Below are 17,683 nucleotides of genomic sequence, written 5' to 3' on the forward strand. Positions count from 1 at the left end.
AAAGGTGTGTGCCACCATGTCCAACAGTATTGTGTTTTTATATTTTTAGGATCAATGATATAGGAAGTGTGTAATACAAAGTTGTGTTCAAGTGAAATGTTCATTCTTCCTTCTAAAGTATCCTATAGAAAGAATAAATCCAATAATTATATTCAGTGTAAAGAGTTAAAAATAATACACCTAGTAATTAATTTCAATTTATTAATTTTTCAATACCTTCCATAAACACTTTTTTCAATGTCTTTAGTTTCATCACTGTAGAAAATATAAAATAGGTAAATTAAAATTGCAGTAATCCAGAATTGACACAAGTAAACTGATTTTGCCTTAGAAAAATACTCAAAAGGAGAAATATTTTTAAAAGTTTTTATTGCTTATTTAAAAATAAGTGTTGTATTAGGAGCGGCGGGCTACGTACCCGGTACCCGGCCGCCCGCACGGCTAGCTTTGCCTGAAATAATTACACGGAAACTGTATTCTTTTAAACACTGCTTGGCCCATTTCTATCTAGCCTCTTCTAGGCTACCTCTCGCACCTGGACTAGCCCATTTCTAGTAATCTGCTGTAGCCCACGAGGTGGCTTACCAGGGAGATTCTAGCATACGTCCATCCTGGGTCGGAGCTTCATCACGTCTGCCTGAGAGAGTGGAGCATGGCATCTCTGAGCTCACTTCCTCTTCCTCCCAGCAGTCTATTCTGTTTACTCGTCCCACCTATGTTTTAACCTATGAGACCAAGCAGTTTCTTTATTGCTTAACCAATGAAATCAACAGATTGATATATGACACTCCCACATCACTTCCCCTTTTTCTGTTTCAACAAAAAAAGGAAGGCTTTAACTTTAACATAGCAAAATTACATATAACAAAACAGTTATCAAGCAAGAATTACAGTTACAATATTTATATCTATTTTATCTTTTATCATAACAATGGAAAACTATAACTACCTATCCATTCTTCAACTCCATCAAAGACTCCAGAAGGATACAATATTACCTAAGTAAACAAGAACTAAGAAACTTCAAACTCTAGAAATGACAAAGACATCTCACTACCTGGACAGTCACCCAAAGTTCTTTTGTACCGTTGGGGCATCCATCTTCAGCCTTCAGGCCCATAGTATCCAACAGACATTTTCATTAAGCAGGAAATTCCAAAGACAGTTTAATCACTATCTGCTGTGTCCTGCAGAATGTCTCGCAGACTCTTTCATGAGTCAGGAACCCCAAAAGACCATCTCACCTTTAGGCAAGTTCAGCAGTCCTCTCTCTGCGGGTTCTTTGTGTCCAGTTTATGCAACAGTCCAGACAAGAGCAGTTTCTTGCCCAAATGGCTATCAAACTCCATAAGGATCCTCTTCAATGCCCATCTTCCTCTCGAAGTAGATTGGTGCCGCCAGGAGCATTTGTCTTTAGTTTCATCACTGTAGAAAATATAAAATAGGTAAATTAAAATTGCAGTAATCCAGAATTGACACAAGTAAACTGATTTTGCCTTAGAAAAATACTCAAAAGGAGAAATATTTTTAAGTTTTTATTGCTTATTTAAAAATAAGTTTTATTTTTATTTCTGAGATTATGTCACATCATTTCTCCCTTTTCTTTCCTCATCCCAAACCCTCTCATATATCCCTACTTGCTGTCTTTCAAATTCATGGCCTTTTTTCATTACTTGTCATTGTATGCATATATATGAAATACATGTGCGTGTATTAATATACATATATATTCTAAATACATCCTGATCAGTTTGTATGATGTTACTCATATGTATGTTTTCATAGCTGACCATTTGATATTGCCTGACATATTGGCGTGCTCTTTCCTGGAGATTATTCTTCCCACGCTCAGCATTCTTTTGTTGCCTGTTTTTCATTGTATAGGGTTGAGTCTTGTGGCCTTTCTCCCATATACTTTAGCATTTTATTGTTATTGCCTCGGTCAGTTCATGGTTTGGCAGTCATGTTTGTGATATTTTATGGGTGTAACTTCTGACATTACTAGAAGACATAATCTCACAGAAAATGTCCTGTTCCTTTGGCTCTTAGAATCCCTCTACTCCCTCTTCTGCAGTGTTCCCTGAGCCCTAAGTGTGAGAGGGTTTTTGTTTTTGTTTTTCTGGTCAATGTATCTATTGAGACTGGGCTTTACAACTCTGCATTTTGATTGGTTGTAATTTTCTGTAATAGGTTTTGTCTTTTGCATTGAACTTCCAGAGGAAGGAAGTATCCAGCCATCCTACTCAGCTATGATACCTGTGGACAATCAGAATGGCAGGATTAACCCTGAGTGTGTCTTAATGACATACACTCTTTTAAAAATTATAGAATTTTATGTGTTGCATTCTTTAGGTGGCAAGTTCAGATTTGAATAACATTAAAAGTACTTTTAAACTTTTGTTGAATTAAAATTATGTGGTGGTGCATGGCTTTAATCTCAGTACTTGCGAGGCAGAAGCAGGTGGATTTCTGTGAGTTTGAGGTCAGCCTGGTCTACAGAGTAAATTCCAGAACAGCCAAGGCTGTTACACAGTGAAACTCTTTCTTAAAAACAAATGTTTCTGTACATTATTTTGTTAAATGAAATTGGTATTTTTACTGCAAAGTCAAAAATTTTTAAATGAATCACTTATAATGTATAATTCTAGCTATTGTTTTGTCTTATATTAAGTCTCACTTAGCCTGGTTTTGAATTTATAATTATTCTACCTTGATATCCTGAGTGCTAGGTTTGTGCATACCTGCCATTATACTCTGCCTTTTCTTCTTTCTTAATCTCACTAATTTCCCCCTCCCCCCTCTTTTCTACCTCCACTATAAGATTTTTACCTATGACAATTCCTTCATATTTTTCTCTCTGATTTACTTTATGTCCTTTATTTATTGTGGTTAGAGTAAGTGCCATAAGCAGTAGTTTGGTTTGGAATACACAAAAATGTGTCACTCAATAAATTTCCCCTTAGTAGATTTTAAGCTGGGATTTCTGATTAAAGATTTAAAGATACAGTCTTTTTTTTTCCTTTTAGGACATATAAAGGCAGCAGAGTATCAGTGACTTCTCAGGTTCTTCAGTGGTTAAGGTAGAGTCAGCAGCAGTTCTTCAAGAGTCAGGCAGTCTCTCTTTCCCTACCTTTCTTAAATTACACATTTTCTTATTATATCCTAAACAATACAATAGATCAGCTATTTAAATAGCATCTACATTGTATATATTACAAGTGTAGAGATGACAAAGTATACGGAAAAGTTGTGTATTATATCCAGTTGTATTGAATATGCTTATGTATTATATACAGATTGTAACTCTATTATGTAATAGATTTGAACATCATTGTATTTGGGCATTCTTGCGGGCTTCTAGTACTAATCCCTCTTGGATAGATATCAAGAGACAGCTGTACATCTCTAAACTTCCAGTAGTTAAAGAAAATATATGAAATGTATGTTTTGTTCTCTCCCACCCTGCTTCCCCTTCCATTTGTTCTCCTCCCCTCATGGATACATATCTTTTTTTGGGGGGGGGGTTTCGAGACAGGGTTTCTCTGTGGCTTTGGAGCCTGTCCTGGAACTAGCTCTGTAGACCACACTGGTCTCGAACTCACAGAGATCCGCCTGCCTTTGCCTCCTGAGTGCTGGGATTAAAGGCGTGCGCCACCATCACCCGGCTATGGATACATATCTTATTATGTAACCTAGGCTAACTTACAACTCATTTATCTTATTGCCTCAGTGAGTACTAGGATTTATAGACACAGACCAATCTGCTTTTATGTATGTCTGTTTTGTTTTTTTTAGAAAATATAAATGATTTGGAAAATATTTTTAAAGATAATTTTATAACTCTAGTTTTCTAACATAAATACTGGCATGCTCTTTTCATTCTAAATTATAGTAATCATTTTGCTGTTAGTGCTTGCTTTTGACATGCTGTTAATATGCTTGCTTCTATCTTCCTCATTGTTTTGATTTTCCATTTTTACTTTACTATCATCTTGTAATTTGATACTTTTAGATCAGATACTTTGCTATGAACAAGCTTACCTTAGTTTGTTTTCTGATGCCATGATAAAAATCACAAGATCAAAAGCAACTTGGGGAAGAAAGTGTTCATTTCCTCTTTCAGCTTATAGTTCATCCTGAAGGGGAGTAAAGATTTGAACTCTAGGCGAGATATAAAGCAGAGATCAGGGAAAAACACTGCTTACAGAGTTGCTTTTCATGGCCTGCCCAACCTGCCCTCCTATAAAACCCAGTAGCACCTGCCCAGGGGTGATCCTGTCCACAGTAGGTAGGCTCTCCCACATCAATTTTAATCAAGAAAATGTCCAACAGAGTAGCTCACAGGCCAATTTAATGGAGACCTTTTCTCAGTGAGGTTCCCTCTTCCCAAATGACTCTAACTTGTGTCAAGTTGACAAAAACAAACAAACATCACAAATAAATTATGTATTATTGGTAAAATAAGCCTACATTTTGGATGCATAACTCATGTTATTTTAAATGAGTAGGGGTTTGTGTACTGAACAAGCTTTCAGAATTAATTTTGCTAACATTTTATGAAAAGGTTTATAGCTTCGCTAGAGTAGTTGTTGTTTATTTTGAAAAGTCTCATGGAATACTTTTGCCAGACATAGTAATTCATAACCTTGTTGAGGTCAAGTGAACTATCTCTGAAACTCTGATAAGTAAGCTCTCTTCTTTAGAAAGAAATTCATATATGATCTTTCCCAGTCTAGTATCACAATCCATTTCATAGGCCCACAAGCCTCTAACTTCACTGATCTTCAGGTTTAGAGCTAGTAAGAAGGGGACTATCAAACTGACTATAAATTGTGTTAGATAAGTGAACCCAAAAATTTAGAGAGTTCTTCCCACTGCCTAATGCTACCACACAATCAACTGAAAATTACCATCACTGTGGGATTCCCCTATATATGCTGCTGTGATTACCATTGATTAATAAAGAAACTGATTTTGGGCCTAAAGCAGGACAGAACAGAGGTAGGTGGGAAAACTAAGCTGAATGCTGGGAGAAAGAAGGCAGAGTCAGAAGAAGCCATGTAGCCCCGCCAGAGACAGATGCTGGAACTTCACCCAGTAAGCCACAGCCATGTGGCGATACACAGATTAATAGAAATGGGTTAATTAATATGTAAGAGTTAGCCAACAAGAAGTTAATGGGTCAAGCAGTGATTTAATTAATACAGTTTATGTGTGGTTATTTCGGGGCTGAGCAGCCAGGAACAAACAAACAGCCTCCTACAACACATCACTTCTTTTTTTCCCCCCATCCAAAATCATATCTTCTAAATTCTGTTGCTCTAGTAGTAGTATTTCTTAAACTTCTATCTAATGTTAAAGATATTATAGCTTATATATCTTAAGATGTACCAATGTTAGTATTAAATTGGAAACAATATACAGGTAAACTAAAACACATTTCTTTTTTTAAATTTTTAAATAACATTATTTTTCATTTATTTTATATACCAACTAATTTCCCTCCCTCCTCTCCTCTCAGTGCAGTGCTTGTCTGTGGATCTCTGCCTCTGCTTCCATCAGTTACTGGATAAAATATCTCTGGTGGCAATTAGGGAAGTCACCAATCTGCTTACAGTAGATGGCCAGTTCAGGTGCCCTCTCCACCATTGCTAAGTCTTAGTTGGGATCATCCTTTCTAGGATGTGATTTTTGTTTTGTTTTGTTGCGACAGAATCTCACTGTATAGTTCTGGCTGTCTTGGAACTGGCTTTGAATTCACAGAAGTCTTCCTGATTTTGCTGGGATTAAAGGTGTGCACCACCATGCTAGGTGCTGGGACATGATTTTTATGTGTTGATTTTTTTCATTGTAATGAAAATAATGCAAAATTGAACCTTGAATATACTAGTATGGTGTGAGAAATATAGAAATAAAAATGGCTTATTTGTCTAATAAAAAGTATTCTTAATGAAATTAAGTATTATTATAACCATATTAAATGGAAGCTTTTTGTAATTACCAGTAGAACTGCTTAGTAACTGGAATTGTCTTAAAATCCCTAGCTTCATTCATTTGCCCCTAAGTGAACACAGTTAGATGTTGCTAGATAAAAGCATGTCCCTTCTAGGGCAGTGCTTGAAGCTCTGTCTACAAAATCATGAAAGACATAGGTTTTCAGTTCCACATAGAGAGATGAGTAATCTGAGCATTTGCAACTGAGTGTGGTCTTTCTCTTTATTAGGCATTTGGGCCTGGATTTGGTGCCTCGAAAGGACTTTGAAGTAGTGGACTCAGACCAGATTAGTGTCTCGGATCTCTATAAAATGGTAAGAAGTCTTAACAAGGGATGAATTGTTCCTTACAGCTATTTTTCCTTTGTTTTTAAAACATTTTAATTTTTTTATTCATTTTACATACCAGCCACAGTTACCCCCTCCCTTGGTTCCTCTCCCTCCCTCCTCTTCTCCTACCCCCTACTTCCTCCCCACCCCACCCCCCTACCCATCTTTCAGAGAGGATAAAGCCCATGAGGAGTCAACAAAGCCTGGCACATCCAGTTGAGGCAGGACTAAGCCCCTCCCTGCTGCATCAAGGCTGAGCAAGGCATCCCACGATAGGGAATGGGTTCCAAAAAATCAGCTCATGCACCAGGGATAGATCCTGGTCTCGCTGCCACGGGTCTCACATACAGACCAAGCCACACAACTGTCACACAAATGCATAGGACCTAGTTTGGTCTCATGCAGGCTCCCCAGCTATCAGTCCAGAAGATCATGAGTTCCCGGAAGCTCAGGTCACCTGTCTCTGTGGGTTTCCCCATCATGATCTTGACCTCCCTACCCTCGCTCATGTAATTCCTCTTCCCTCTCCTCAACTGGACCCCTGGAGCTGGCCCAGTGCTTGGCTGTGGATCTCTGCATCTGCATCCATCAGTTTTGGAAAAAGGTTCTACGATGATAATTAGGTTAGTCATCAATCTGTTTACAGGGGAAGGCCAGTTCAGGCACCCTCTCCACTATTGCTAGGAGTCTTAGCTGGGGTCTTCCTTGTGAATTGCTGGGAGTTTCCCAGGTACCAGGTTTCTCCCTAACCCCATAATGGCTCCCTCCATCAAGATATCTCTTTCATTGTTCTCCTTCTCTGTCCCTCCCCCAATTCCATCCAGTTCCCTTATGTTTTCATCTTCCATCCTCTCCCTCTACCCTTCTCCCAGTTTATCCAGGTGACCTTATGTATTTCCCCTCCTAGGGCAATCCATGTGTTCCTTTTAGGGTCTTCCTTGTTCCTCAGCTTCTCTGGGACTGTGGATTGTCTGTAGTAATAAGGAGCATAGGGGCTGCGTCCCCAGCACCCCGGCTGCCCACATGGCTAGCCTATGCTCCGAAATAACAACACACAAACTGTATTCATTTAAACACTGCTTGGCCCTTTAGCTCTAGCCCTTACAGGCTAATTCTCACATCCCGATCAACCCATCTCTAATAATCTGTGAGCACCAGTCTTACTGGGAAAGATTCAGCATGTCTAACCTGGCGGCTTGCTTCATCGCGTGCGTCTGCCCGGGAGAGCGGAACATGGCATCTCTCTGAGGCGTCTGCTCCGAGAGGAGAGCTGTGGAGTCTGAGATCACTTCCTCTTCCTCCCAGCGTTCTGTTCTGTTTACTCCTCCCACCTATCTCTAACCAATGAGAGCCAAGCAGTTTCTTTTTATTTAACCAATGACCTTCCTCCATCAGGATTGTAGCCTGGTTGTCCTTTGCTTTACATCTAATATTCATTTATGAGTGAGTACATACTGTGTTTGTCTTTCTGAGTCTGGGTTACTTCACTCAGGATGTTTTTTTTTTTCTAGTTCTACCCATTTGCCTTCAAATTGCATGATGTCATTGTTTTTTTACAACTGAGTAATACTCCGTTGTGTAAATGTAGCACATTTTCTTTATCCTTTCTACAGTCGAGGGACATGTATGTTGTTTCCAGGTTCTGGCTATTATGAACAGTGCTGCTATGAGCATTGTTGAGCAAATGTCCTTGTGGTATGAGTGCGCATCCTTTGGGTATATATTGCTGGATCTTGAGATAGATTGCAACATTTTTTAAACTGTCCTTTTGCTTCTGTCTCTGTATTTAAGAAACAACTAGTTTTACTCTGGCATCATACTTTCCAAGTGAAAATACAACGCAGGAATGTTGAGCTCACTATACTTTCTAGGGGGTCACTTCTCTGTTAATTCTACTCTGCTGGTTTTTTTCTGCCACTTGCAATAGTTAATAATATATATCTCTGCCTTGCCTTTTATAATGAAAAGATGATTGATGTTGCAAGGAGCCAGTTGTTAGTTCAAACAGTGACTGAAAAAAAGTGATTGAACCTGGAAATAATACACTTATCTTTTCAGAGACATGATGTTGTTAAGAAGCATATTTAGAGTCCTGCTCTCAATCACAATCCTCATAGTGTGTATATGTGGTCTATAAGCAGTTAGAAAATTGATGGAACTCAAGTTCTCTTAACTTACACTGGTTTCCATTCTTGTGATGAACATTGAGGATGATGACAAAGCCTATAAATATCTGATAGATCCTTAGATGTATGTTAGTTATTTTAAAAACATTCTGAACAAATAAAAATGACCTCCAATTAATGTCATTTTCTAGTTATGATATTGAATTATAAACTCAGACTAAAGTAAGGATACTAAATTAAATTAATGAGGCTTAAACCCCAGTTATATTATTTAGTAGTTGTGTGACAGTTATTTAACCACTTCTAGCAATAGATCATGTATTTCTGTAAAGTACCTAAATCGTATAATAATTATAGGATTATGACATTGTATATGACTAAATATGTATAATACTTTGGACATAAAGTAGAAGATCATTGGATCTAAGTAACCATTTTAATGAAAATATCGAAGGGTTGACTGATAAACACAGTTATATTTTACATGCTGGATAATAAAGTAAAAGATGTAAAATACAGTAGAAATTTAAGGTGAGAACTTCAGACTAAGGAAATTTATTTTTAAGAGTTTATAGTGATTCAGACTGTATGATGAAAGCTGCAAGAAAATGAAATATTTGTATAGAGAGCATAAGACTGATTACAGCTATTGTGAACCTATGTTTGAAGGTCTTAGTGGATAGATAGATCATAAATAACTACCATTGCATGTGCTGCATGGCATAAATAAGGTGTATGCTGATGTTATTAGAATCAATATTGGTATTCTTGGGGACCAGAAAAGGTAAGGAAGAAACTTCCAAAATGACACACAACAGACGAAAATAGCAGTTTCAGGAAGTGTGGGACATTTGATAATTTTGGCTAAGAAGGAGTCAGGAGCCAAATTGTGAAGAGCTTTGTTGGCTCCAGTTAGGGGCTTGATAGAACATGATAGTGACATGGCAAGTTTTTCAGATCATAAATAGAAATGCAGTTCAGTTCAGCAGTTCAACCTAGAGCCAGGACAGTGGAAGTAGAAAGAAGTTATTGAATATTGAATATACTTAGGTTTTAGAGTTAGAGTTATTGACAGAATGAAATGGTGTGTGTGTGTGTGTGTGTGTGTGTGTGTGTGTGTGTGTGTACAGGGAAGAGCTAGATTAAAGAACAGTGACTCCTGTGTTTTATCTGCCCAGATGATAAAAGTACAATGGGGGACTATATAGAAGAATCAGATTTGGGGGTAACCAATGAGGAACCAAGAGTACTGGATATTTTTTTTTAATTTTTAAAAATTTGGTGTAAACTTCCCCAAAACTTGTATTTAAAGTCTGTGGTTCAGGAGTAAAGTTTAGCTGTAGTAATTTTAGAGACATCAGGAAAAATATCTATATTTGTAGCTCAGCAAGAAGATTGCTTTCTTTTCCAAATATTTCTAAATGAAACCCAATGATAATAGAGATCACATAGAACTTTTACATAGCCAAACATGAACGCACAAAAATTCCTACATAAAAGTTAGAGAAGAGAGCATGTAATATGTGGAAGACTCGGGAGAAAACAGGGATTCTTGTCAACAAAGAAGAAAGGAGAGAACAAGTACAAACAGAGTACAGTAACCCACACAGCTTTTAAAAATGTAAACCACCTGAGGTAATGCACACCTTTAATCCCAGCAGAGGTAGGCAGATCTCGGAGTTCAAGGCCACCCTGCTAGACAGAGTGAATCTCAAGAGATCTAGGGCTACATAGAGAAATCCTGTCTCACAAAACCAAAAGAAAACAATTAAACAAAGGTCATTAGAAAAAATATGGTATAGAAGGAAGGGGAAATGAAAAAAAGGAAGTGGAACATGAAAAAAAGAGTCAAAGAACAGAGAGAACTGCTTTGAAATGATATCTTTTTGACCTGAGGAGGATATTGCCCCATAAACTCTCAAGCTATGATTACTTATAAAAGACTTACACAAGTCAACATACCAGCATGGTTGGGTATTTTACACAAAAACTTCTGCCCCTATCTTAGAAGCTACAGGCAGATGATAAACATCGAGTAAATGAGAATTGAACCCTCAACAGGTTGCCTATACTCAAGGGTCAGTTCTAGTCCCATGTATATATAGGCAACAATAATAGACTCAATGGGATATAAACAATGCACACCCACAAAACAATTATAATTATAGTAGAAAAGGACATGAATTTGAAAACAGCATCAAAATAAGATGCAAAAGGATAAGGTAGGTGGTTTAATGGTTAAGAGCATTTACTACTCTTCCAGAGGACTCAGTTTTTATTCTTGGCACCTGCCAGGGTGGCTAATAGTGATTTGTAACTCCAGCTCCCAGATATTTGATGCCTCTGGCCTCCGTAGTAACCTGCAGTCATGGAGACACATATACCTACATGTTTTAAAATCATAGAAAAGAAATTGTAGGATAATAAAAGTAAAAGAGAGAAGTTACAAAGATGAGCGTTTCAATCTCAGTATAATGGGATTAATGGATTTTCAGAAGGAAAAAAACAGACATATATATATATATATATATATATATATATATAATTTATTTTTTATTTTATGTGTATTGTTTTTTTGTCCGCATGTCTGTGTTGAGGGTGTCAGATCATCTGAAACTGGAGTTCCATGCAGGCAGTTATGAGCTGCCATGGAGTCGCTGAGAATTAAACCCGGTTCCTCTGGAAGAGCAGCTCTTAGACCCTGAATCTCTCCAGCCCCAAGAGTCACAATTGTTAACACTGTCTCCAGTGTATACATCAAATAGTTAGTTATATTATTAATACTATGTTCAAAGATGCATAGGTTTGTTTTCTTATTGGTATATTTGCTAGACTAAATGGACTAGAGATTGTAAATGTCTGGAAACATCTCAACCAGAGAAAAATTGGCAGGAGGAGTAATGTAGTTTATGAATTTCATAATTTCTTAGTGTTATTTCCATATTTATACTATTAGAATGAAAAGATAAATAGACTAATAGTTTGCTTCCTTCAAAGCTCATAGTCTAAAGTTAAGTAGTACATATGGAAACATTAATGAATTAAAGTTCTGGTACAAGTGATGATTGCCACTAAAAGGGAGGTTTTTTCAAACCTGTTTGTTTTGTAAAGTTTATTTTTTCGTTGAAATTAAGCCAAGAGCTTTGTCATGTTAGATAAGTGCTCTATCATTGAGTTATATTTCCAACCCTTAAAGTTTTTAAAAACTTATTCATATGTCAAGTTTTCTTTTGTGAATATAGATTCTGTGAATAATTTACCCAGTTATTAGATACTTGATTTTATTACTTTAATATGTATCATAGGAAAATAAAGTTTCAGGAACAGACATTAATAGACAATTGTAATTATCTAATGTTGCTAATAATGTACATAGATTATTATGTATGACATTTAATTATTATTTAATTTTAACTAGTTATTATAGTTAAATGTATTTGAGTGAAATGAAGTAATTCAACTGAAATAATAATTTTTATCTTGGTATATAAAGCACTGAATGAGTTCTGCTACATACCTTTAGGGTGGAAACAATTATTAAGAGTTTACTAGTACCACATAGTAACCGTTAGTGATTTTGTGATGTCATGATGCTCTTGAACAGGATTTACTTTTCAGCATGATTGACTTGTCCCTGTAATATACCTGTGAGAATAATACCAGTTAAAGGAATAATAGGAATATTAGATATAATTGCAATTATCCATTTCTAATATGATAGGTATTATATTGAGTTAATCCTTTTATAATATTATTGGTACTGTATTACACTAACCCACATAAATTTCTGTGAAGTTGATTTAAGCCCAAATTTTATAGACGAGAAAATACCCATCTAGTAAACATGAGTCAAGATCCAAAACCAGAACTAACTTCTGTAATTAAATTCCTAACTTACAATAGAATACTAATTCCCACTATCTAATTTGAGCCTCAAAAGTACTTCCTAGGGGATCCCTGAAGTTCACTGGTCAGCAGGTCTAGCCAGCTGGGCAAGTTTCAAGTTGACAGAGAACCCTAACCTGTCTCAGAGAAGAAGGTGGAGAACAGCTGAAGAAGATACTCAGTATTGACCTCTCTCTCTTTTTTTTTTTTTTGGTTTTTCGAGACAGGGTTTCTCTGTGGTTTTGGAGCCTGTCCTGGAACTAGCTCTTGTAGACCAGGCTGGTCTCGAACTCACAGAGATCCGCCTGCCTCTGCCTCCCAAGTGCTGGGATTAAAGGCGTGCGCCACCACCGCCCGGCTTGACCTCTCTCTTATATGTATACGTGCACACACACACACACACCTGAACCAGCGTTCTGGGAAAGACGAAACAGGTTCTTAACTTTTATATTGGAGGAAAATTTTTATTGGAAAGATTGAGTTTTCTAAAAAATTTCACAGCCTAGGTGTGGGGAAGAGCCCCCACAATGAAGGAGCTGAAGCCCCTTCACATACTCTCACCCTCCTTACTGACATCGTGTTCCAGTTCCTGCTTGGATTCCATTTGAGCAAAGCAGTTGCAATGTTTCTGTCTCAGAACTGTGACATGTATGTTAAGCTTGGCTAAATACTCAAAGATATTAAGAATTTGAAAAGGACTTGGAAGCCTAGAAGAAACATCCTAGTTTCTGATGCTTACCCCAGCATTGCATTTGAATCCACTGGTTCCACCTGGGGAGGAGGGGGCTTCTTCCTTTACAGCCTCATCTCAAAGCTTTTGTATTCCTCTTCAGCCTCAAACCCTGCGTGTTGCCTCAGAGACAACATGGGGCCAGAGCTTAAGAGTCACCCCTTGTATTTCCAGAAGCCTTCTTATTTCCTGTATCTTCCTCCCAGCTATTCAGAGGTTCCAAGACAGGAAATATGATGCTGGATTAGCAAGCACAGCCTTTAATTAGAAGTTGTTTACATGTCTTTTGGAATTTCTACCACTTACTGTCAAAAGAAAAATAGAGCTTTGGATAGCTGATCCAAGAAATAATGCTGATTTCACTGTCTAGCAGGTACTGTGGATATTGTTAGATATTTATTGTTTCAAAGTACTTAAAATTAGTTTCTCAAAAAAAAAAAACGTTCACAGCCTATGTGATAGAACTTAAATTGTAGTCTTTATCTTATAACTTCAGCCAGTGATAAGAAACAACATAGAAAGATGTTTGGGAGATTTTGTTAAAGGGCTGCATTGTAGAAAGCCTGAAGGAACTTCATCCATCAGCAAAGAGAATTATACAAAGTGAGAGAGACTGCCAAATCAGAAGTCTGGTAACAAGCAACCATCTATATGTGGCCTTTGTACAGAGGGCTTTACATACGGGCTTTACCATCTTCTTATGTAACCTTCAGCAAACCAGTCCTTTACTCTTGAGCTTTAGTTGTCTCTATAAAATATGAATAACACTGATTTAAGTGAGATCATGATTATAATAGGCATAATAGACTGCCTAGGTTAGAGAGGTACTTAATAAGAGTTAGTTTCCTCCACCATAGAGTAAATCTTTCTCTATTTTGTTCTTTCCTTAGCATTTATCGAGCCGACAGAGTGTACAGCAGAGCACATCTCAAGTAAGTGTCTTCCTCAAACCTCCCACTTTTGTCCTTTAAGTCTTTCTTTTATAAGATCATACATGTGGAAACACCAAAAAAGGACAAACACCATTTTCTTCTGGGAGGTGCACTTTGTAATTAAAAATTTTAGGACATATATGAAATAATGGGTTTCTTTTCTTTCTTTTTTTGGTTTTTCAAGACAGGGTTTCCCTGTGTAACAGTCTTGGCTGTCTAGACAAGGCTGGCCTCAAACTCATAGGAATTCATCTGCATCTGCCTCCTGAGTGCTGGGATTAAAGGCGTGGGCCACCATAGCCGGGCCGACATAATGGGTTTCTTTAAGACATTTTCTTTTTTTTTCTTTTTTTTGGATTTTCAAGACAGGGTTTCTCTGTAGCTTTTTTGGTTCCTGTCCTGGAACTAGCTCTTCTAGACCAGGCTGGCCTCGAACTCACAGAGATCCGCCTGCCTCTGCCTCCGAGTGCTGGGATTAAAGGCGTGTGCCACCACCGCCCGGCTTTAAGACATTTTCATAGCATGTATATTATCATATTCAGCTCATATTTACTCCTTAAAACCTTGATTGTGTTACACTTTCATTCTGAAGGGCTTTGGCATCCAAGACCTTTGGCCTATCTCCATTCTTCTGTGCAAATTTATATAAGAACAGTTAAAAGAAAGTAGACTGAGGAACTAAAAAGAATTCATTTGGGAAAAGATAAAAATGATATCTGGAATTGTTACTATTACCACCTAACAGTACAAGTCTGCTATAGTAGTCCATATTGCTAGAGAAAACATTCAGTCTTACCTATTTAATAATCCCATTTGTCGGTATAATGAAACTTAGTAATTTTTTGTTCTTTAATAATAAATATAATGAGTAATTAAAATATAAATCACAACATTTTACTTTCCTCAATAGGTAGATACAATGCGCCCACGCCATGGGGAAAGCTGTCGGATGCCAGTACCACATCATTTCTTCTTCAGCCTGAAGAGTTTCACCTATAATACCATTGGGGAAGATACTGATGTCTTCTTTTCTCTCTATGACATGAGAGAAGGCAAACAGATAAGGTAAGAGTCCTAGGAGGTTCTTGTGAGGTGTATATTTATATTTATTCTGAAGGCAACTCTGGCCTTCAGAGTAAATGTATCAAGGTGATTAAACAAGATAAACTAGCTTTGTTTTATTAGCTTGGACTTTGGCTCCAGTTCCAGTAGCACTTGAAGTCATCTAAATCACCCCATGTTGTGTTACCTTTCCATCACTCTGACAACATATCTAAGGTGGGCAAGTTACAAGGAAGAAAGATTTATTTTAGTCACTGACTCAACGATTTCAGTCCATGGGTGGCTGTCTTCATTGCTTTTAGGCTTGTTGTAAGGTAGAAGACCACAATGGGGACACAGGATGAAGTAAAACCGCTCACTACATGGCAATAGGAAGCAGAAAGAAACAGAGAAAGAGCTGGAGTCTCAGTATGCTCTGAAGTGGCATGGTTCATTCACTTACTTCCTCCAGCTAAGTCTGACCTCCTATAGTTTCCTATCACATCCCAGTAATATCACCAGGTGAGCATAAAGCTTTAAACAGAGATCCTTGGAAGGATATTCCAGAAAAGAACTAACTATAAATAGCTTCTATTTCTTCTATACCTAATTCCATATTGGAAGCTCAGAGTAAGTTTTGGCTATCACTACCTCAGAAAAATATGTTGTGTTTAATGCTAGAGAAAAGACAGAGGAGAAACATATGGGCAAAGAGAATGTAACAAAGATGTCCAGCCCCAGAGGACAGAAGTCACTTGGTCTTGGCTTGCTTTGGTTTTGTGTGAGAGAGCGTATAGAGAAAAAGTCTGTGAGTGTTTTATCTGAGGGCAGCTTCAGTCCACAGTGCTATAGTAACCCTGCAAGAGGGAGTGCATCTTCTGAGCAGAAAGGAAGGCTAACATTTTCATTCGCTTTTGCTTTGGTTTGGAAAAAGGGCAACACAATGAATTGAAACATAGTAGACTGTTTTGGCCTAAATAACTACAGTACTACTTTCTCACTTCATGGGTAGGGAAAAATTAAGGAGGCCCTAGGCTTACTTTGACCTAGCAGGCACAAAGATCTGATAGTATGTGGTGACATTTGTAGCCAAGATTTATTTTAGAGAATTCAGACATTTCTCTGTGGTCATTTACTAAATGAAGACAAGAGAAAAAAAATCTTGGGATATTTTATATTACTTGAGAATTTTCTTTGAAGTACTTTAATGAGCTTTTTTGTCCTTTTATTTTAATTTACTTTTAGAAGTATATGTTAGACATAAAAATTTTTTTCATAAAAGTTAAAACCATATGAAAGAAAAAGTTAATTTGGCAGGCAGGCTTGGTGCATGCCTTTAATCTCAGCACTCAGGAGGCAGAGGCAGGTGGATCTCTGTGAGTTTGAGGCCAGCCTGATCTACAAAACCAAAACTGTTATACAGAGATACCTTGTCTTGAAACAAAAACAGAACAAAATAAAATAAAATAAAAAGTTTGTTTGCATGCTCCACAGTGCTCTAATTTTGACAAAAAATAAATGAAAGCACTGCTTGCATTTAGCTATAGATAGAGTGATACACTACTGATCAAGGCATGTGAGTAGTGATAGTATCTATGCTTACTAAGATAAAGGAGGGAGGGCACTTGTTGGTTCCCAGCCACCCAACCAGTTTAGACCCGAAATAATTACACAGAATCCCAAAGAAGAAAAAAATGCACAAATTAGCATCACCAACAATGAAAACTAAATTAACAGAGATAGCAGTTACTGGCCATTAATATCCCTTAATGTAAAGGGACTCAACTCACCTATAAAAAAGCACAGGCTAACAGATTGGATACAAAACCAGAATCCATCCTTCTTCTGCATGCAATAAACACATCTCAACCTCAAAGACAGACATTGTCTCAGAGTAAACGGTTGGGAAAAAATATACCAATCAAATGGACCCAAGAAACAAGTGGGTGTAGCTATCCTAATATTCAACAAAATAGACTTCAAGCTAAAATCAGTCAAAAGAGACAAAGAAGGTCATTTCATATTAGTTACAGGAAAAATCCATCAAGAGGAAATTTCAGTACTGAACATCTATGCCCCAAATACAAGGGCATCTTTATATGTGAAAGAAGCACTTCTAAAACTTAAATCATACATTAAACCCCACACACTAATTGTTGGAGACTTCAACACTCCCCTCTCACCACTGGACGGGTCAATCAGACAAAAAATGAACAGAGATGAGAACTAACGGATGTTATGACTCAAATGGACTTAACAGACATCTATAGAATATTCCATCCAAACAGAAAAGAATATACCTTCTTCTCGGCACCTCATGGAAACTTCTCAAAAGTTGATCACATACTCGGTAACAAAACAAACCTCAACAAATATAAAAAATTGGAATAACCCCGTGTACCTTATCAGATAACCATGGTATAAAACTAGAAGTCAACAGCAATACTAATTCCAGAAAACCCACAAACACATGGAAATTAAACAGTGCTCACCTGAATCATCAATGGGTCAAGGAAGAAATAAAGAAATTAAAGACTTCCTAAAATTAAATGAAAATGACCACACAACATACCCAAATTTATGGGACACAATGAAAGCAGTGTTAAGAGGAAATTTCATAGCACTAAATGCCTACATAAAGAAGCT

General features: G+C 37.3%; 1 protein-coding gene across 4 annotated transcripts in view; it reads left to right on the top strand.

Moving 5' to 3' along the window:
• The window catches only part of Dock3 (dedicator of cytokinesis 3), a 465,111-nt gene that overhangs the window by 265,616 nt on the left and 181,812 nt on the right, over window positions 1–17,683 (top strand). For all 4 annotated transcript variants that reach the window (XM_041676723.1, XM_041676726.1, XM_041676724.1 and 1 more), the window contains exons 7-9: window positions 6,224–6,308; window positions 13,955–13,996; window positions 14,907–15,061. In XM_041676723.1, coding sequence (XP_041532657.1) covers window positions 6,224–6,308; window positions 13,955–13,996; window positions 14,907–15,061 — 282 coding nt within the window. The remainder of the gene's footprint in view (window positions 1–6,223; window positions 6,309–13,954; window positions 13,997–14,906; window positions 15,062–17,683) is intronic.

This window comes from Microtus oregoni, unplaced genomic scaffold, assembly GCF_018167655.1.
Source record: "Microtus oregoni isolate MIOR12 unplaced genomic scaffold, Mior012 000028F_ref0000031, whole genome shotgun sequence".
NCBI classification, from domain to species: Eukaryota; Metazoa; Chordata; class Mammalia; order Rodentia; family Cricetidae; genus Microtus; species Microtus oregoni.